The sequence below is a fragment of the Clinocottus analis genome, unplaced genomic scaffold (assembly GCF_023055335.1).
Source record: "Clinocottus analis isolate CAN_PGR_092001 unplaced genomic scaffold, fCliAna1.0.p SCAF_14, whole genome shotgun sequence".
In the NCBI taxonomy this organism is placed as follows: Eukaryota; Metazoa; Chordata; class Actinopteri; order Perciformes; family Cottidae; genus Clinocottus; species Clinocottus analis.
Genome location: NW_027175865.1, coordinates 10,286,877 through 10,308,356, shown reverse-complemented (window position 1 = coordinate 10,308,356; position 21,480 = coordinate 10,286,877). Strand labels below are relative to the sequence as shown.

The window sequence follows — 21,480 nt, the reverse complement described above, 5'->3', positions numbered from 1 at the left end:
TACTGTATGTTCAGAAAGCCACATTGCATAGGTGTTCGTTATCGACATGCAGGTAATTTAGAAATATTTTGAAGCATTTTGTCTTCATTATTCTGTTATTTAGGGTTTATCAGACCTTTACTGTTTTGTATTTTTTGACACGTGCATATAAGATGGATTAAGTAGTTATAATTATGTCGAACCACTAAATCTGTGTTGTTTCCAGATTTAAGACACAAAAAACGATAAATTGACACAAAACCACATCTTTTTAATTTTAAGGCTATTTAAAATAGTGGAACTATTTCCTTGGATCAAACACTGGAGTTACATGTGTGAATTTCCAGCATTCGTGATGATGAAGGTTATTGAAATGACTTCTGCACACACACACAAAAGTGTACATTTGTGTATTTATTTTGAGGCCAAATGCATGTCAACAGTGAACAGTAACCATGTTCAATCAGACATATAACATCTCAGTTATTCAGCAAAGACTAAGCTTCACAAACAGAGGCATATGTTTGAGAACATGCGATGTCGTTCCATTTCTTTTCATAATCATAGTTGGTTTCGACACAGTATTCATTTCCACCCATGTTGTTGGGCTCTCCTTGATTCCAATTGACATAGTTGACTGCAGATCCATCAGACCACAACCATTCACCTGTCAGGAAATTGAGTCCGATCCAGGTGACCGTCTGAGGATTGCCAATGTCGTTGATCAGCATGTTAACAAAATCGTGCTCCAACGGATTGCTGATGGACACCAGATTGGCTTTCTGTGATTCACAGTGGCGCTGTGCATCAATCCAGGTCATCGGATTGTTGACATACTTGTAGCAGTGGTTTTCGAAGCTGGTCCAGGAGTAGGGACAGTCGACTTGCCCTAGCCCCTTAATGAATTTAAATTGCAGTGACTTAGTGGAGTTGACTTGCAGCAGGGCCTCAGTGGAGTTGACTTGCAGCAGGGCCTCAGTGGAGTTGACTTGCAGCAGGGCCTCAGTGGAGTTGACTTGCAGCAGGGCCTCAGTGGAGTTGACTTGCAGCAGGGCCTCAGTGGAGTTGACTTCACCAGAAGGGGCCACGGCACCCAGAGCCAGACCAAACAAGAAGAGGACCAGGAGCATGTTGATGTTTCTCTCTGTCACAGGAGCAGGATGAAGGTTGTTGTCTTGGTTGGAGTTGATCTGCACCGTTGGATGGGATCGAGTCCGGGATAGAGTCCGGGATAGAGACAAATGACAGGCTGCTTCCTTTATATTCTTCAGAGAGGGTGTTTTTGCTGGTGGCACGTGATTATTGGTCAGCTAAACTTTCAGTAAAAAGTTAAGTCATCAGAGCATTTCCCAAAAATTAGAGACATTGACTTTCTGCCAGATCCCTTGTTCAAACATGATGTGACAGGCCAAGGACATTATGAGCCAAGACTCCACAGACCACCAGCTCCCATGAATCTAATCATTTATTCAAAGACCTTCTAAAGTGTCATTTGGTTGTTTTTATTTCATTTTTAATTTTCTCACAGATAAAGACCATCTGAGGTAAAAAAAAAAAAATTTAAAAAAAGAAGAAGAAAAGCTGGGTGTTTTTAAAATCCAGACTGAATTAAGGTTTTTAAATAAAAACCTTAATTCAAGCTTTGCCAAAGCGAGCCAGAAGAATGTTTCTTTTTGTTAGTGATAAGTGATGAGAGTCTGTCTTTGAAAAATAATTTTTAATACGTAGGCTAAATTGCTCATAACGCTTAAGTTTGCTTAAGATCATCTTTGACTTCTGTCTCATGATGAATCGAAGATGGTCTAATGATGGTCTACGCTGTTCATTTGATTCATATAATCTTGTTGTTGATCTGATGAGAAATTCTAATGGGACAAATATTTCTACTTTATTTAGTCCCCAAAAAGCCTCAGTGGGACAATATTTAGAGGCTGGAGAGGCAGTGCTCTTGTGTTGCAGCTACTTTTCCAATATTTATCTCTTGCATAGAGATGAAAATCAACACGAACAAACATGTGGAAAATCTGTAAAATTATATTTTTGTTGTCATTATTGTTTACTTGAAATAGTAATGGTGTTTATATACATTTAATTAAAATCAGCAAGGACTCTGTCACGAAACCAGGAAGTAACTATTCATTGACAGAACTCTGGCACATTAATTACAGCTAGTGTCTGTTTAATTATGTTTGTTGCATCATAACAATGCTTATTCTCATTATCACAGTATTAAGAGAAATTGGCCTAAGCTATAACAGAGAGGTGGAAAATATATTACACTATCCTTTAATCAGTATACACAGCAAAATGAGTAGTGTTACTTAGTGTTAATTTTCCAGTGTAAAATATTTTGAGTTGATCAGTGTTGTTTTGGGTGTTAAAAAAGCACTGGCAGTGCTGAAAAAGCTCTGGGGCGGGGTTGTTTCGGCGAGTTTTAAGCAATGCACTCCTGACCGAGTTATCTTTACATCCGTTTTTTTCGCTGTCTTTCTCTCTCAACTGACGGTGATGGTGGAGAAAGTGTCCAGAGTGTTCACAGTAAAATCCACAGTTAAATATGCAGTGTCAAAGTACAGTGACTCCTTCAGAGTTATTTCAACAACAGCTTGAGTAAGATGCCGCCTAGTGTTGGTGTTAATTTACGAAGTTAAATCAGGTGGTGTTAGAAATACTCTGAAAAGGCCCGCCCCCTTCGTCACCTCACTTCTGGGTGCAGAAGAGGCTCTGGGGACGGGGTTGTTTCGGTGAGTTAAGGCAATGCACTCCTGACTAAGTTATCTACACCTACGGTTACTCCACAATCATTCTTTTGTACTTACATCCCGTGAGATCCTGTCCGGTGGAGTTTGACAGGACGACCCAGCATGCAGTTCACCGATGTAACTTTATGAATATGAACCCCTGAATTAAGTTCTTATCCTTGTTGTGTATCCAGACTTTCATGTGTCACAAGACAACACTGTAAGTGTTAGATATTAACACAATTTAGTGTAAAAAAAAAACAACAAACATTTTCATGTGTTGTAAGACAACACTGTGAGTGTTAGATTTTAACACTATGAAAGAGTTAAAATATTAACACTATCCAAAGTGTAAATTTAACTCTGAACCTGAGTGGATTATATAAACACTGGCATAGTGTTGATTTTAACACTATGGGAGTTAATTTCACACTTCCGATTTTGCTGTGTATGATACAGGCAAATCCACTTCTGCTATGTATTAGAAAGAAATGCGAGGAACCCTTTGCACCAAGTCACTAAATACTGAACATGAGCCAAAAAAGACTATTAGCTCACCTGGAGATATACAAATAGTGAGATATACAGATAGTGAAATATTTGTCAACATGTTTTACTATCTTCTTTGAAATGTATATAACATAAGCATTGGACTGAGTTGTCAGAGTAAACCATACATTTTTATATATTTTTTCAACCCATCCATAAATTGGGGAAAATTGTTTTTTACTTTCTCAAAAACACATCAAATAAAGACATTTTTATATGGAACGAAACCATGTGAAACAGAAACATAACAAGTTGACTCCAGCTCAACTTTAATTTGTAGCGCTCCAAGCCCCTCAAGCAGTAGCAAGTGTACATTGGCCGTGGGGTCAACGAGGAGCAGCGGGGGCAGAAGGTAAACAGGCTGATAAGAGGGAGACCATGGGTAGTGTGACAGCTCTAGGTTATAGTAGTTGAGACCAGAGGCAGAGACTTACAGGAAACTAATCGCCGAGATACAAGGAAACAGGGTAAGGTTGAGTAAATCAAACAGTGACACATCAGAGCGGCCATGAGAGACACGCTATCTGCTGTGGTCACCGCAACGATCTGGCACGAAAGAAGCCGCAGTTTAAATATTGGGACAAGTGTTTAGGGGAACTGGGATCAAGGTAGACAGCAGGTCCACGACAGGAGAGTCAAAGACAGAGAGACCAACAGGGGACACGACAGGAGAGTCAAAGACAGAGAAACACAAGAAAACCATACTGAGGCACTCCCCAAGTTGAGAATGACACCAAACAAGTACTCTATCTGATCAAATATCTTCTCAGTATCAGGTGCTTTATGTTTGTATGTTGTATGCAGCACAACCTAATTTGATATGCTTCACAGAGGATGTCTACATTGTTGGTGTGAGATCAATGGTCAAATGCACTTGTACACAACCGCACAGTATCTGAAAGAAAGATAAGCTCACTCAGGGATGTCACATAAAACCTATAATTTATTATTTTTCAGTCAAATGTTGACATAGTAAAACGCAGCTTTAGAAAAGACTTGTGGCTTCAGCTGTCAGAAGGTTGAGGGGACACGAGGGGAGACGTATTGCTTTGTGACTGAGTATTTTTTAATTTACAACTGATAAATAATAACATACCAAACATGGGCATATATTTACACATCAACAATATTACAATAGTACAAAGCCTTCAATGTGTCCTCTCTTGCATTGTGAACTTTGTGTTTTTTGTTTTAACATGCAAACAGGTTTTAAACAACATTGCTTTAAAAAAACGTAAATTTACACACTGATGACTACGGCCGATAAAACACTAAATACACCTTCCTGTTGGTTTCCTGTCCGCTACAGCATTTGACACCAGAGGAAGGAGAAGAGCATCATCACACCAACTATCTCTTCTGCTGCTCTTACGTGAGCACAAAACATAACGACAAGTACTTTTACATTCTAGCGTTGCAGCTTCAAACCACAAACTTTTTGTCTTCTCAAGAATGACCTGACACATGAACGTCTGAACATGGCACATGAACTTTTGTCACCTCAAAAATACATAAATAAACAATATATTACAATAAATAAGTAAATAGCACAATTATACTGCTCTTTAAACACAATGAGCAGAGGTGCATTTGTGCATGTGTGCGTCATGTACAAGTTCAAAGTAAAAATAACTACCACAAGGCCTTTCTATGACATTGAATATGAACAGACCATGGCTCTGATTTATCAGCTTTAGCAGTCAAAGAGTCACTGACTTGGTTTTACAGAAAGCATCTTCAAAATGAGACGATGTAACTTACAAGCAATGAAACAACAATCCAATGCCCTCAAGAGTTTGGCTGCCACAGGACAGCCTTATTGGTGTGGTACAACCCAAGGTGGCACAATTTAGACATCGCAAAAGCTCCCATTAAAGGAGGAATCCACCTTTTTTATGAATGTTATTCTTATAATCTTTAAATGTTTATGACATATTTGTGTCTGTCTTTAAAGCACAGTGACTAAGATGCTCATAACACACAAGACACAGTTTTGCCTCAGTGATTTGAATAACAAATAGATGTTTTCCACGTGTCACAGACATGTGAACAGGAAGCTGTTTTTAAGGATCTGTCTGGTTTAGAAAGAATGTTAGGAGTTCAATTGTTGGGTAAACCAAAGTTGAGACAGAGCAAGACAGTCTTACTATAACGGCCTGTGCCCTTGTGCTTCCATTATTCTGAAGTGATATTTTCAGTCAGTAAAAAATAAGTTAAAAATCTTCTCACAAACATAATTTTCTTGACTAAAGCTTTGTCCTAGCAAAGGTCTGTGGCGCTTAACTTATCTGTTGATAAAAACAAAATAAAGAAAAATAGTTCTGTGATTTCCACAGCAACCCAAGGAGCGCATGATACCATCACACACCTTAAATCAGTCATCATAATGTCAGAAAGCATCTTTGCGACCAGTCTGATCTGTTTTACATGATCACAGATCAGACGTCATTCCAGGTTTAACCAAAGAAATCAAATTCTGTGGTGAAAAAAAAAAGTTTTCTCTGTGCTGCAGGACTCAGTGTGACATTTCACATTGGAAAATATACATATGTCAGTAGTATATACAATGTAAAATGATCCTTATCTGTACACACAGAAACATTAGAGAGAGAAGCGTACGTCAACCAGGACTCTAAAACTTAAAGGGGAACAAAAAAATATTCACGACTCATCAATAGTTTATGAACTCTGGCACGTTCAGGAGCGCTCGAGTGTTTCCAACGTCAGTCAGTCAATAGAAACCTCTCACAAAGCCTCCTTCACATGCCAGACACTGTTGACCTTGCACCTTTTGTCCCTCACTGAGGCTGCACATTTTTGGGTAAAAGCCTCAGTGAGAAAAGGTAAAGAGATGTTGGTACGTTAACGTGTTGTACTTCTCCGGTCCTGGATGCTGCTTGCTTTACATAATAGGCTACAACACAATCACCAGAAAAAAGCTCCACATCATACACCTAAATAACTATGGCATGTATCCTGGATATGCATGCATCACAAGGCAGGTATGTGATATGCAGATGAAATTATATGAGACCAGTGATATGGAGAAGATTGTGGCCATCAGGTAATAAACACATTTAACTTGTCAACGGATTGTTTTGTGTTTGTAACGGATAAAGAGGCTGTTAAGTCCTTCTCGGCCTCCAGAGGGCTGGATGAGACCTGAAAAACTGAAATAAAGAAACATTCCACCTGCGAAACAGGCTCATAAATAACCCAAATCATATCACAATAACAAAACTATTCAGTCCAATAGATACTGTACAAACTAATAACAGCCTCTTCTTCTCTTCGTCTCAGTTTAGCTCCCTCTGTCTTGCTGATGCATCTCTTCACAAAGCGTGTACGGACTTACTTAGATCTTTTAACCACGTAGCCTTTATAAAGACATGATCAGGGTTTCAAAGCCTTTAGAGAACCGGCAGCTCTGTCGTCATGGCTCTACATGGCACCTTATTGTCCACTTGGCACCCCCGGCTGGTGGTGTGATTTTGTTGCAGTGTATGTGTCAGTGTGTGGAATTATGAAGTGAAAAATGTTCTCCATGTCACACATACTCGGTGTTAGCATTTCCACTGTGTCCGGTGTGTTTGTTTTTGTGCGTTTATGAGGGGTTGTGTACGTCTGTCTTTAAGCACGTGGCTCGAGCTTGTGTGACAGCTCGAAAAGCGTCTGTTGATTGTCGATAATGTGCAGGTAATGAACGCTCGCCCTCACCTCGGCACTGTCGACCCCGATTACCTCGTTACCTAAGAGACCGACACAAAACATGCACAATTATTCACACAAAAGACTTTTCACTGCAGAAGAACACACACATTCACACACATTTTAAGACAAACACAGACCATGTTATGGCCATATAAAGAGAGTAAAATAAAAGTCTGGAAATGGTTGCTTAGAAACTGTAAAAGAGAACTGAGTGGTACAGGTGCAGTACACAAACTCAGCATCAGGTGGCGCTGGAGTCCTCACAATGAATAGATCTGAGCATCAAAATGAACAGTTTTTCACAAGCGGAAGGAGCCTGGAGAGCCCTTGAAGGTCAGACTTTCAACAGAGTTCGCTCAAATAGAGAAGACTCACCTGGCTGGTCGCTTTGGCAGTGGCGAATCATTCTCACTGTGTCTGCAATCATATGCTGTTGGTTTAGGAGACATGTTGCATCAGTGCAAAACAGTACCAAACAGTCACAATCAAATTTGTACTACACCATAAAACCTACTATAACGGCTGGAACAAAGGATTATGTTTATTATTGATTAATTTCTTGATTAATTTCTTGATTATTCACTTGGTTTATGATATAAAAAATTATGATAATACATTTCCATTTGTAAATTAATCTACTTGTTGATCTGTAACAGCACTCTGACTCCATCATTGGTCACTGCCTCTTGCAGCAGACCTAACGCATTCACTACATTTGCGCTAGTGTGAAATGTGCTTTTTATTGGACAGAACTGATTAGTTCGCCATTGATGTTGTTTCAATGTCTTTCTCGATTTCCACCCAGGAGTGATTGGATTTTGAAGTTGGCAGCATTAAAAGCAACGCAATGGCGCGTCTGTTCTTTAATACAAATAACACAGTGAGTCCTTTGTGACTGGCTACATAATACACATTTTGACTGGGGCTTCACTGGTATTTTAAATGTACACTCCATTGGGTAAAATGTGTGTTCAACTTGTGGCTATCAAACTTCAACCTGTGTCTGTCCTGCCGTGCAGCAGTAAAAAAAAAAATCCTCACACATTGGCAAACAGAGTAGGCCTTTTGTTTTATCAATAAAACAAATAAAACAATGAGAATGTTTCTACCTCTTTTAAGTGATATTCTGCTCTGTTTAATCACTATGAAGCAAACATATGATGAGAGCAGCTGTGGCTCAGTAGGTAGATATGGTCGTGCCCTAATGACTGGGTTGATATCTTTGCATCTTAGCATGCTGCCATCCATGTGTGTGAGAGGGTGGATAAAAGGCAAACTGCAACAGAGCGCTATAAATGACTGCATCTGCTATTAATGTGATCAATGTCACGGTTTTACATTTTTCTGGGTTCCTGTTTTATGTTGAAAGTCCTTGCCTCTTGTGTCATCTGTTCCCCCTGCACTTCCTGTTCCTGTGATTGTCTAACATTTGCTTCCTGCTGTGTCCAATCAACCTCACCTTCCCCTTGTATTTAAACCCTGTTTGTCTCCTGTCCCCTTGTTGGGTTGTACTGTGTCGTCTGGTTCGTTGCTGCTTTTTGTTCCTTCCTGCTGTAATCCTGTTTTTGATTTCGAGAATCCTGCCTGTTTTGGAATTTTAAAATTGACTTTGTCCACTCATTTGGGGCTACTTCGTAACCACCTCCTGACAGAGGTCGGGTTGTTCACAAATGTTCAAAGACACAAACAATTTAAACAATTGCTTCACTGATTCAAACTGGTCTTTTAAAATGTAATATGTGGCCTTAATATGTGACACTCAAACATTGTAGAACTTTTTTTTTTAAAACAACTCAACTTACCAGCTTCTCAAAGTTGACAAGGTTGTCGTGGAAGGTCTTATTTCCCTCATGGATGAATGTGATATCTAGGAGCAGAGGACAAGTGTTTCATCATTGGTTTATTCAACAAAAGAAAGTGTGTGTGTGTGCGTGCGTGTGTGTGTGTGTGTGTGTGTGTGTGTGTGTGTGTGTGTGTGTGTGTGTGTGTGTGTGTGTTTGAGAGAAAGAGATTATACCTTTCAGGAGAAGAGGCATGAAAGGGATCTTAGGAGGCTTCATCTTCTTGAAGGCTTCCCTATAGGCTTTGTGGTTCAGAGATGGATCCTGAAGAAAGAGGAGGGGAAGACGAAGAAAGAGAGAAAACAGAGTAAAAAGAAAGCCCTTGGAAAAGGAGAATTTATCAAGTCAAATAAACAGGAACATATTTCTAGTTTTGCATCTATTTTCATCTTTTGAGTAAGTCTCACCGTGATGAGCTCCAACTCTGAAAAAAGCTTCTTGAACTTCCCTGGACATTTCTGAAAGGAGGGGGTTTGGTCAGAATCCTTTTTAAAGCACTTTCATAAATACACTAAACACAGCAATACAGACACTTACCTCCCAGGTTTGGTTGAGTCGGCTGACAGATGCTGTGTTTAAACCCATGATGATGGCAAATGCAGAATTCAAATTTCTTTGGGCTTTACAACTACAGACACACAAAAATGTAAAACAAATTTATCACAGTGCATAGAAATCGTAATGTGTTTGATACATGCACTTGTATTTGTGTATATTTCTGAGAGGGTGTATCTGTGTGATCTTACTGAGCTGCGATCTTGATGAATTTCTTAAGCAGCTGTACTCTCTTGTTGAGTGACACACACATGAGCACCTCGGACATGACCCACTGCTGGACCTCGTTACAGCGCTGGAGCAGCACTGAGAGCGCCGCCGTGTGGCCGGTACCAGGAATACGGCTGAGGGTGTAGTAAGCGAGCTCTTGCTGCATGTGGAGGGAGGGGGAGTGTGAGTGAAAGTCATCAAGCTTTTTAGAGGAATGCCCAAAAATATCTGATCCCATTTTCAGATCCAAAGATGACATCTGAATAATTGCTCGTTTTGTCCGTCAACAGTCAAAAACTCCACAAAAATTCCATTTACAATCATAAGAAAAGAAAAGAACCATTTGAGAATTGAAAAAACACAGTCTAGATTTCCTAAATATACTTTCTGTACTCATGATCCAGCGAGTCTTGCAGTGAATTTGCATTTTTAATGCTTTTGTTCCAGAAATCTCTTCCATAAATATGAATTAACGATAAATGATGTGCACACACCACATGCATATATTTGTGTGTCTGTGTCTGTGTGAGAGTGTGTACCTCGTGGATGGATTTGAAGAGGCTCCAGTCCAGGTGTGTGAGAGCAGCCGCCACATCCCAGGTGTTAATACCGAGGAGTCGCACCGGCCTCTTGCTTAGCTCAGCACTGTCCGTTAGAGGAGGCTTCACACAAAAAGGAAAGTTAAGCTAGCATACAGAAAGACACAACAAATGCAGTATATACTGTACACATGCACAGGAGCTGTGTATTTACAGTAATAGTGTTATCTCGAAATAAGCAATAGCGACAACATTTCCACTTCATAATAACCTCTAGGACAATGAGCCATTGGCCAAAGAAACAATAGCCATTAAAGCAAATGCCTCCTGACTCTATACAAGCAGAACTGAAAGCTGAGAGGGGAGCGCTGATTCCTCCAGCACAATTCTTCTTTACAGCTCTGGTTACAGGTCACAGTAACAACAAAAAGTCTGCATTTACAAGCCTGACAATAGAACATTGACTCAGCAGACAATAAGCTAAACTGAACTACACATTGCCTACCAGCCTACTAGTGGGACAGTAAATAAGTCAAATGTAGAGCATCTCCTGGTTTGTTAATAATAGGCTGTTAAATATACCTATCCTAAAGAAAACAAAATCCCTTGAACTGAAGTTCCTAAAATGCCCTATTTTGCAAAACTATTTAAGAATACACAGCTAAAGCTCCACTGTGAAAAACGTGGCATTACAAAATTAGACTTTACCCTGATACAGCACTGTCCAAGTCTGCTGTCACGGTTGGGCAACAACAACATAATTGTGGCTCACACCTTTTCTCTCCTATTGAGTCAGAGTTAATAACAATCACCTGGCTTAAGTCTTTCTGGCTTGCTTATATTCCATGACTCATCATAACACGGTGAAAATATGTCAGTTGGGGATTTAGAATATTTATTTTCATGCATGATTTAGCCGGAAGAAGACAATATCAGAGGCAGCAAATGCCGAAATAATCACATATTTGAGAGGTTGTGGTTGTCTTTAATCCTGGAATTTACATCTTTAGTCTCTATGAATGCTTTTGAAACACTGAGATTGAGTGTTGCAGAAAGACAAAAGCACAAACAACAGTTTTTAAATACCAGAATCTCAGTGAGATCCCTGCGACAGGCCACAAGCTTTCCCTGTGGGGTCATCGACTCTGAATACACACAGTCACTGGGCTGTAACACCCTCCGCTCTGCAGAGACAAAGGAAAGAGAGAGACGATGATAACAATTTAGAGCCAATAGCGTAGAACAGTGATTTCCAACACAGGGTACTTGTACCCCAGGGTGCACTTTTGCAGTTTCCAAGGAATATGTGGAAAGATTTTGAAATAGCTGGAAAAAGGAACAAACTAGCTAACTAAAAGTTAAAAAATAGTTAGTTAAAATTAATTAACAAATAATTAACTCCAACTAAAAGTAACTTAAGAATGATTGTAATTGTTAAAAAGTATTGGATAAATGGTTAAAATAGAAAGTTAATTGCAATGTTTGAAATAACTATAGCTCATGTAGTTGTAATAGGCAGAAGTAGTAGATGAACTGTTGAAAGAGTAAGCGTGAAGTACAGTTTCTGCCACCCGTAAGGTACGGATGTAAACTTCACCAAACCGACCAAAACATTTTCATGCATTTCTTTGAGCGTTTGCGTGTTTACCTCCAGTGTGCGACGCCACAGCAAGTACCATGTCTTCTTCTGCTCGGTCCATCTTCTGACCCACAATTCTTAGCATTTCATGGGCCTCCAGTGAGGGGTGTGTGTGAACACTCATGTAGGAGTCAGTGCTCACGTGCACGCAACAAATGACTAAGAGATATAGAGAAATGATCGTAAGTCAGTGAATGTACTGTTTGTATAATGTAAATGTGTTTATGTAACACTTTAAATGGCTAAAAGAGAAACACTGAAATACTGTTAAACCATAATGAAGCAAATGCAGAGAAAAAACTTGAGTATTTACAGAGACTCAAGTTCATTTTAGTCAAGTACTCAGGCTAATGAACAACAACAACAACACACGCTGTAAATTTGCATTTGTACAATGGCATTAAAACTCACAGTCTGACATTATAATTACGTACAGTACTCGGCAGTGTGTTTTGTGTTGCGTACGAGTGTGTTTGTGTTTGCTCCTCACCCTCTCGAGTATCAGTCGGTGGACTTCTGAGCTGCAAACTGTTTTCCTTCAAACTCAACTGTTGATACATTTGTTTACTCTGAAGGAGAGCAGAAAAAACATAGCGATGTATAATACTGTATTTATACTTTATTGAGAATATTGATGTGCTGATAACATATGTATCAACACCCATACAGCTCAGATTTAATTATTACAGTTGAGCTTCTATCTGCTGAAATGCGGCAAAAATAACCCAGCACCAAGTCGTATCAAAACCTCTCCAGTCCAAAAATACCTGCAATTGATAATTTTTTATCCAGAAAAAAAAAACTATTTGTGTGGTTTTTACTCAAAGGCCTTGCCTAATCAACTCAGTCAAATGCTGGGATTGTTACTTAACATAGGCTCCGATAATCAGGAACTTGTTACTTTGACTGGTTTGGAAAAAATTACTCCAACCCCACCATCATATTTTTATATCTACAATTAAAGAATTTGAAAGTTAAAGATGTGAGGTTATATCAGTCAAATGCAGCATGGATGTAGTAAATATTCCCTCAAATACACCTCCCCCCCTCCCCCCCTGGCTTACCTTTTGGCTTGGAGGACAGTCATCGACAGTGCTACAAGACAGAAATAAGCAAGTGAGGAGGGATGCAGGTTGGCATGAAAAAAACAAAACACACACAGACACACACAGTGACAGGCAGTCATATCCAACACAGAGGACAAAGTCCTTGTGCAAAAACAAACACTCTTACTGTCTGCGACGCAGAAGTTTCTGGAACTCCTTCAGGTCTTTCTCCAGTGTGGGGAACTCATACAGATCTTCTAAAACACACCTGTACAAGGTCTAACAGAGAGTGGGAGAAGAAAACAATAATGTTGACACTTTCTTTTGGTTTGTCTAGTTGAATATGGTTGTTTGGTCCATCAGTAAGGCTGCACACTGGAAATAGCATTGAAACTCCTTCGTCTTTGGATGCTCCCTAAAGGTTCTTTTTTTTTTTTTACAGATTTGTTTGCCAAAATCCCTTTTCAATGCTTTTAGCATGGTAAATTAAATTCCCCTCGTCTTAATTAGTAGTGGTGTAGAAGAATAAATCTCAAAGTCAGTTGGCAATTTTTTCAAAATATGTACTGATAACAGTAGTAAGAAAAGTTAGTTTGTAATTAAGGTGTAGCAAACTTCTAACTGTACAAGTCTGAATGAAAGGTAAGCCAAAATGAATCAAGGACAAGAAGGACAAAGAGGCAAAGTATGGTAAAGTATGAAATGTAACAAAATGGCACGGCAGTAACATCACGGTGTGCAGCTCATTTCCTGAGTACCATCAAGTGTAAGTGACGCTGCGTAGGCCGCTTACATCAGACAAATCCTCCACCTTGGACTGAAATGGTTGACAACGCACACGCTGTGTCTTTTTGTGCAGGTCGGAGAATAAATACGTAGCATGAAAAGCTCAGGAGGCAGCGACAGACTTGCAATGTTCCCCTCCAACACACACACACACACACACACACACACACACACCTCTCCAAACACCTGCTTATCGCCGTCATTGACCCACCGTAGCCTCTCATCCCGATTCCCCTCCTATTCCTGTTACTAGGCAACCATCACCTGGGTTACGCACTCCATATGAGATTATTATACCCATGCCAACCCTTGCACTTTGGTTTCCATGGCAACCCGGCACCGAAGCCGCCACCAGGTTACGGAGGGACAAGTGATCGGTGAGTGTGTGCGCTTGTTGTGAGTGTGTGTGCTTGTTGTGAGTGTGCGCGCTTGTTGTAAGTGTGTGTGCTTGTTGTGAGTGTGTATGCTTGTTGTGGGAGTGTGTTTTTGTGTGTTTCACTTTTAGTGTCACGTTTGTCACGGGATTGAAATCCAATTCAGCCAAACATGTGAAAATACAGCAGGAACACAGTTGACACAAGCAGCCGTTGGATTTGTATTTCGACATCCCCATTTTTCATTTTCTCCTTCTCTGCAGTTACATTTCCTCTCCTACTTTTTGTCATGAGAAAGGTGAAAATAAAATATGTGTTTTCAATGCCTACGACATCCGGTGAAGATACTATACTGTATTTTGTACATTTAATGATCGAATAATTCATTTTTGGATGCATTACTTGTTGCCATTATTCTTCATATGATGCATTAAGAAGGTGCGTGTAATCTGTTTCTGTCTTATTAGTTTGCTTTGTCAGAAGGATAAAATATAAAACATCAACTAGATTGGAGACCTAGTTGGGAGAAAGTTGAAACACATTTCAGTTTAACAGGAGATGCAGCAAACAAAAGGATCAGACAAACACACGCACACTTTTCAGCTCTATGTCTCCACAAAATGCTTGATGTCCTGTCGGCAGAAAAACAACCCCATGAATGAATGAGACGGAGAGGCAAATGAAGATGAACCAGGCTTTTTATGTTCCTTCGTGTGAAAGGTCACCAGAGGATCAAACTCATTATACTGTTTGAATACGAGAGACAGAGTGAAAAGAAAAGAAAAACGGATGTGCTGCTGAACGGTAGGAGGGCCGTACCTTCATGAAGCTCCTGACGTGCTCCTCTTCTTTCAGGAAGTCCTTGTAGAGCCTGCTCCAGTGGGAGACCAGCTGCAGTACTTTACGCTTCCTGAAGAGAGCGTCTTTGCCCTCCTCCTGGCCCCTGCACCGAGCACTGCTATAAGTGAGAGTAGTCAAGGAGACAACGAAGAACAGTGTGGTGCCGTCTGAAAGGATTAGTGTGTGTGTGAGTGTGTGTGTGTGTGTGTGTGTGTGTGTGTGTGTGTGTGTGTGTGTGTGTGTGTGTGTGTGTGTGTGTGTGATCATGTGAACGGGTTTGCCAGTAAGGATATTGTCCTAGCAGAGCCTGACAAAGGTCATTGGTGGACATGAACACCAGGTAGGTCAATAGAAAGTCATCCAGCAGTGTTTCTGAAACAAAGGAAACACATCATCAGTCACTTCCAGAGCCTTGCAGACTTAAAATGTGAAAACACACACAAAAGTAAGTTTTAGTTTCCCCCTTTGTCCCTCTCTTCACCTCTGATTCCTTCAGTGAGTGGAGACCAATCAGTGTGTGCTCTTTGTGTCAGCTCCATTACAAATAGACTTCAAACAGAACTTTAAGAATGATCCTTCCCATTTTCAACTGAAGTAGCTTTAGACTAGCGACAATGAATAATTCATCAACAATGGATTAAAAACAATTATGTGTAATTGGAACAGTGCTGCAGATGGACAAAGTTAATAGCTGGTGAACATAGTGGAGCATTTAGCAGCTAAAGAGACAGACATTTCCCTCAGGAGTTGGTGGAGACAAAAATCTGAGCTAAAAGAAGAGTAAAAATTTGACTTACATTCATCACTCATAATGAATGTTAATGCTGTTCTGTGTGTGTTGGATGTGTAAATGTAATTCTTTGCAATGATATTAGCCATATCAACCTAAAAAGAGGATATGTATTTTATGGTGACACCATTTCAAAACATCTAAAATGTCCTGTGTGCATAATTTCCTACACATTTTTTGTCTACACCCAAACAGCCAAGAAGAAGATGAGAGGTTTTTGTTATAGTTTACGTTTTTTTAAATTACTATTAGCTCTATAAGATGTCTTCATCCCAAAGGTATAGCTTTGATTATTGACTACTTTGTACAAAATATATAATAGACAAATATTTTAGGAAGAAGCAAAGCAATAATTTATTTCTCTCGGCTCATATAACAACTTCAAAAACTTCAGAAATTCATCAGTAGACAAAGTAAATGTGCAAGATGACAAGTATTAGTGTGTATGTGTGTGTTAGTGTACGTGTGTGTGTGTGTGTGTGTGTGTGTGTGTGTGTGTGTGTGTGTGTGTGTGAGAGAGAGACTCAGCAGGTGTTCAATGGGTAAGAACCGAATATAAACAGTCCTCGTGCCAGATGGGTAATGAGGTACTGTGATGTGTGTGCATGTGTGTGTGGTGTCAAACTCTTTCTCTGGGCAAAAGTGTGACCCAAATATGGCTCTGCCGGGCAGAGAGCAAAGAAATCAATTATAGAAGACTGAGCAAAGGCTGTGGCATTAATATTTGATCAACTGTCTTCTCTTAAGAAATAAAAATACAACTTTTCTCAAGACATTTCTTTAGGCAGGCCTGACTGAGCTTATCACTTTTGCAAAATCCTGTTGACTCAATTTCTGTAGAGCTCCTTGTTGACCGGCTATCAGTCTTTTTTTCTGACTTCTATTTCCCTCTCTCACTCTCTCCATCAAACTCTCCTCGTCCACCCCCTTCTCCCCACGTCCCCATTTTTAATTTTCTCCTTCTTGGCGGTTACATTTTCTCCCTCCACTACTCTCCTCCTACGCTCGCGCACTCTCAGCTCTCTGTGATGATAAATCTCCATTTTTATCTTCAACATATGCCCTCTGCGATTGCCCGCTGGCACGCACAAAGTCAAACACATGCACTCATAGACACAGCAGTACACACAGACACACACCGCACCCTGATGAATAACTCATTCAGCTCTGACCTTGGGGTCTTTATCTCTTGAGAGAGAGAAAGGAAAAAGGGAGAAAATGTGTGCGTGCTGAACTAATCGCAGTTATCTGCTGCTGTGTTTTTTGTTGTGTGTTTTTCTTATGTGCGCATGGGACGGAGTGGTTGGGGTAATCGCGCTCTGCCTCTGTCTATGGAAGCATGTTCGAGCCTGTTCAACATGCTGCACAGCTAAGCCCACTAAAACGGCACACTGATGCTCAGCACCACCCCAGAGGGCCCACACACACACACACACACACACACACACACACACACACACACACACACACACACACACACACACACACACACACACACACACATGTATATTCAGTGCACATATGTATATTCAGTGCACAAATGTTTATTCAGTGCACATATACAAAAAAATAGACAGATACAGAGACAAAGAGAGACAAACATACACATGCTTTTGATCTGGATCCCTGCTTCTGCCTTCTTAGAAGAAGAAAAAATACAAGTGTGTCTTTTCGGTGAATGAATATCAGGGGGTTCTCCAACACAAAGGCCATCTCAGTTCTCTCTCTCTCTCTCTCTCTCTCTCTCTCTCTCTCTCTCTCTCTCTCTCTCTCTCTCTGCTACATTTATCTCTCTTACTCTTTTTTTCTTTTGCTTCCTGCAATTCAGTGAGATGGCTCCCTGTGGACTACTGGGAACTGGTGCTGCTGAGGAGTCGCTACATAAAGACGCCTTGTCTTCAAAGAGAGCAGGTTCGTATCAAATACAGGTTGAGACCCAGATGTCTCTGTGTGATAAAATGATAACTTTACAGGACATGGGCTTCATGGTGATATATATATATATATATATATATATATATATATATATATATATATATATATATATATATATATATATATATGTGTGTGTGTGTGTGTTTTGTGACCTCACAATGACCTTGACCTTTACCCACCAAAGTCATCCTTGAGTTCAAGAGGATGTTCGACAAACAAATAAACAACCCAAAAACATACTGCCTTTGTCCATGGCACAGGCAGATTTTGATTTGACAAAATCAAATGTTAACAGGGTTACCAATGTCTTTTACACAGCTTTCACATACCTAAACGACTACTACTACTACTACTACTACTACTACTACTACTACTTAAGATGTGGTCTTTGAGCTAACTCGCTGCTATTAACCAAATGACAAAACATTTCCATTTAACTGCTGCGGTTAAAGAGCCCAGTGGCTATAAGGTAGACTGTCACTTTTGAAAATGACAGTTAACAGCCCACTGAAATTGTTTTCAGCAGAAATGCCTCCAGCTCTTCAGGGAAATCGTTTCACAAACTCATTAGCGCATTTAACCTCCTGAATGTTCCTCATATTTACAGGCAATGACTTGGCTGAATGAATGCATACACACTGATACACACACACACACACACACACACACACACACACACACACACACACACACACACACACACAGTGGAAAAGTCCAAGCTGGGCTGTGTTGAAACGTGTTGTGTGCCAATGAAACTAAAATTCCTTGGAATGAGAGGGCGGGGAGTCTTTTTTTTAAACAAACCTTGAGACAAACATCACGTCTTCTTTATGACAAACTGTCTAACCGTCCTCTAACTATCGTTGTACTAGTATATATCTTTTTATGGAGACACACACACTTTGTTCCTACATATGACCTCCAACACAAGTTTACAGAACGTGTGTTCACATGTACGTCGACAAACTTACCGCTCTCCCTGCTCTCTGGCGCCCCTCTTTGGTCGTCCAACCGCAGGTCACTCAGCAGATGCTCCAAGATCTTGAGCGGTGTCCCTGACACCACCACATACCTGTAAGATGAAGAGTTGCAACAATCTTCCTCACTAGACCTCAAGGATTGACCACTTCCATCCCTCCATCCTCCCTCCCTCTCTTTCTCCTTAAGCTCCTCCGCATCGTCGTCATCAATGTAGCGAAAATACGGAACATCAAATGTACAGATTTCTGAACTGCTACCATCTTCATCATCATTGCTATCCACGTCATCATCATCACCCTCCTCATCTTCATCACATATGTCCTCCTCTGCCTTTGCAAGCGTAGCTAGCTCAGTTGTCATCTTCATATCTCAACACTTCCAGATGATCCGTCCTCATCTAAGCGTTGCATGCCCAGTAGGGTGCTCTCCTGTGGGGTGAACTGCCTTGCAGCGTGCCCCTGTCAGCTAGGAGCTCCGGAGATTAAAATCCTCCCTCAGCTTGTAGCACTCAGAGGGAACTGATTGCTACTGAAGAAGCTGAACACTGTACACACGCAGACATACACACACCCACTTAACCTGCCTGTCACTGACACTCCCTGCATTGTGCCTTAGGTCTTGGCACACACTGACCTAAAAACACACAAACACCACACAAAGAAATTTACTTTGAGGAAAATCTTTTTTACAGGCACAAACACACATACAAGCGATCCTAAATGCACACACTGATTTGTGGAAGGAAGTAAACCAGTCTTGGTGTCAACTGTTTCCCTTTCAGCTGAAAACAAAAAAGCCATTCTCTTCTTCCAGCACTGTGCCAGTAGCTAAAGCATACATTATCTATCTATACACACACACACACACACACACACACACACACACACACACACACACACACACACACACACACACACACAGTGTTGACAGCACTACTCATTTTGCATGTATGTGCGAGAGTGTGTGGTTACAACTTGAAATCCCAAAGTATGAAAACTAAAAACAAGAGGGAGGAGTACTATGATTATGTTTTTGTTGCAACTGTTGATTTGGACTAGAAGGCACTTATTATGTAGGAGAAATTACTGACCTCTTGTCACAATCTTCCTCTCTGGATCCGCCCCCTGACGACGTGGGTGAGGGCCGGTCAGACGGCGACGTCACTGATGATGTCACTCTCCGCAACACCAACACATCCCGCCCTCTCTCCTTCAGACAAACCCTCCCCACCGCCTCCTGAGGGAGAGAGAGAGAGAGAGAGAAAGAGAGAGAGAGAGAGAGAGAGACATGTCACAAAGTGAAACAAGGACAAAACTGTTGGAACGCGATTTAAGGGAGTGAAGACATTGGATGTTTTTCCCAACGTTAGATACTTTCAGCCTCGACAGGCAATACAATTGATGCAATGTATCATTAGTCATCCTCAAAGCTTTACATACCAAGGAAGAGAACAGAATAAGGGTGTGTCCAGCAGAGGTACCACTATTACAGGACTATATGTATTGGTTTCTGTGTATATGATGCTTGAAATGCCAAAGAGATAATTGTGGTAATCTATAAACTTTAATTTAGGGAAGAAATTGTGCACCTAAAACCACGATTCATCCATGAAAACTGTCCTTAGTCACAATTATATTATTATTCACTAAGTTTAAGATTTTTTGTGTAATGCCTTTGTAAAATCATGTTGACATTGTCTGGTCCTATAATATCCGGTATCAAACAGGCTCTTGCGTCCAGAACCTTTCACTTAAGATTAAAAAGTTTCTCTGCTACACGTACACACATGCAGCACACACCCAATCAGTCCCCAGTCCACACACGTGGGCGCAGATTCTGTTGCCTTCACAGGGAAGTATTGCATTTCCTGCCTGCAAAAGCAAAGCGATTGTGCAATAAATAACAATGGGTCCATCTGGGGATGTAGACTGACACTTGAAATGATGACCTGCTCCGAAAATGAAAAGCAACTTGATCTGTAACACACACACACACACACACACACACACACACACACACACACACACACACCTGCAGTGACAGTAGAACTAAGCTCCAGATGGACAAAGGAGCACAATGAGAAACAGCCCGAGGAGAGGAAAAAAAGGAGAGGAAAGAGGGAGATCAAAGGCAGAAGACGGGAGCAGGAGGAGAGATAAAAAGGCGACGTCTCTCCTCCAGCTGCTCGCTGCAGTCTCTGTCACAGCCAAAGGGATTGAGCTACAATCACAACTGACACAGAGAGCTTTCTATGCAGGGCTGTCTGTCTGCCACACTGGGTCTTCCTTTAATAAAAACACTACAGATACATCACGGAATTCTTCACACGGTTGTGTTTAGTCGAGCATTAACTTTTAAATGCCACAATTATATGACTTGTTAAGAGAAAATCATCTGAAGCGTAAAAAAAGTCACAGGGTTCATAGAAAGTGCCAACAGTCATCAATAACTGTGAATTTAGTGATCATGGAGTGCTACAAATGCAGTCACTGATAACTCTGTAACACTTAAAAAATATTCACAAACAAACACACACACACTCACACGCTCTGTATCTCTGTGATCGCCCGATGAAAGGAGTTGTCTGATCTTAAGAGACAGCAGGTGAGATCTTACTTGGTTCAAACAATTTGCCCAAAGTGCAAAGTGCAATGTGTGTGTGTGTGTGTGTGTGTGTGTGTGTGTGTGTGTGTGTGTGTGTGTGTGTGTGTGCGTCAGATTGTTTAACTAATTCCATCTCTATAGTATTTAAAAATAAACACTTTGGACCTGTATCTTTTTCCAGTTTTGTAACCCTTGGAGGTAAATGTGTTATTTTGGGCTCCATATATGAAGTCAGGCTTTAGCTCCATCTTAACTGTCCGTGTTTACATCTAAGGATAATGATGATATAACACTAACTGCATCACATAATATTCATTTATGTTGACTTGCCCACTACTGCAGAGCCTTTATCTTGGCTGA

At 40.6% G+C, this 21,480-nt stretch overlaps 2 protein-coding genes across 3 annotated transcripts in view; both read right to left on the bottom strand.

Annotated features, from left to right (window-relative positions):
- Positions 1 to 476: 476 nt before the first annotated feature.
- Positions 477 to 1,109, bottom strand: LOC137785020 (snaclec coagulation factor IX-binding protein subunit A-like). The gene is made up of 2 exons (XM_068576038.1): positions 1,035 to 1,109; positions 477 to 875 (listed from the first exon to the last, which is right to left on the bottom strand). Exons 1-2 carry the CDS (start codon positions 1,107 to 1,109, stop codon positions 477 to 479), a joined length of 474 nt encoding a protein of 157 aa, XP_068432139.1.
- A 3,085-nt stretch (positions 1,110 to 4,194) lies between these two features.
- rapgef5a (Rap guanine nucleotide exchange factor (GEF) 5a) overlaps positions 4,195 to 21,480 on the bottom strand; it is a 43,833-nt gene continuing 26,547 nt past the window's right edge. The window contains exons 1-18 of one of the 2 annotated variants that reach the window (XM_068575021.1): positions 21,061 to 21,170; positions 19,607 to 19,752; positions 18,507 to 18,607; positions 15,104 to 15,182; positions 14,790 to 14,934; positions 12,998 to 13,089; positions 12,829 to 12,859; positions 12,255 to 12,333; positions 11,774 to 11,923; positions 11,212 to 11,309; positions 10,126 to 10,248; positions 9,568 to 9,746; positions 9,359 to 9,449; positions 9,229 to 9,279; positions 8,998 to 9,085; positions 8,783 to 8,847; positions 7,356 to 7,410; positions 4,195 to 7,018 (exon numbers count right to left, since the gene is read on the bottom strand). In XM_068575021.1, the coding sequence (XP_068431122.1) occupies positions 6,900 to 7,018; positions 7,356 to 7,410; positions 8,783 to 8,847; positions 8,998 to 9,085; positions 9,229 to 9,279; positions 9,359 to 9,449; positions 9,568 to 9,746; positions 10,126 to 10,248; positions 11,212 to 11,309; positions 11,774 to 11,923; positions 12,255 to 12,333; positions 12,829 to 12,859; positions 12,998 to 13,089; positions 14,790 to 14,934; positions 15,104 to 15,141 (1,404 nt within the window). In that variant the 5' untranslated portion in view covers positions 15,142 to 15,182; positions 18,507 to 18,607; positions 19,607 to 19,752; positions 21,061 to 21,170 and the 3' untranslated portion in view covers positions 4,195 to 6,899. Of the gene's footprint in view, positions 7,019 to 7,355; positions 7,411 to 8,782; positions 8,848 to 8,997; positions 9,086 to 9,228; positions 9,280 to 9,358; positions 9,450 to 9,567; positions 9,747 to 10,125; positions 10,249 to 11,211; positions 11,310 to 11,773; positions 11,924 to 12,254; positions 12,334 to 12,828; positions 12,860 to 12,997; positions 13,090 to 14,789; positions 14,935 to 15,103; positions 15,183 to 18,506; positions 18,608 to 19,606; positions 19,753 to 21,060; positions 21,171 to 21,480 lie in introns of those variants that run through there. The other variant, XM_068575020.1, reaches the window with a different exon arrangement.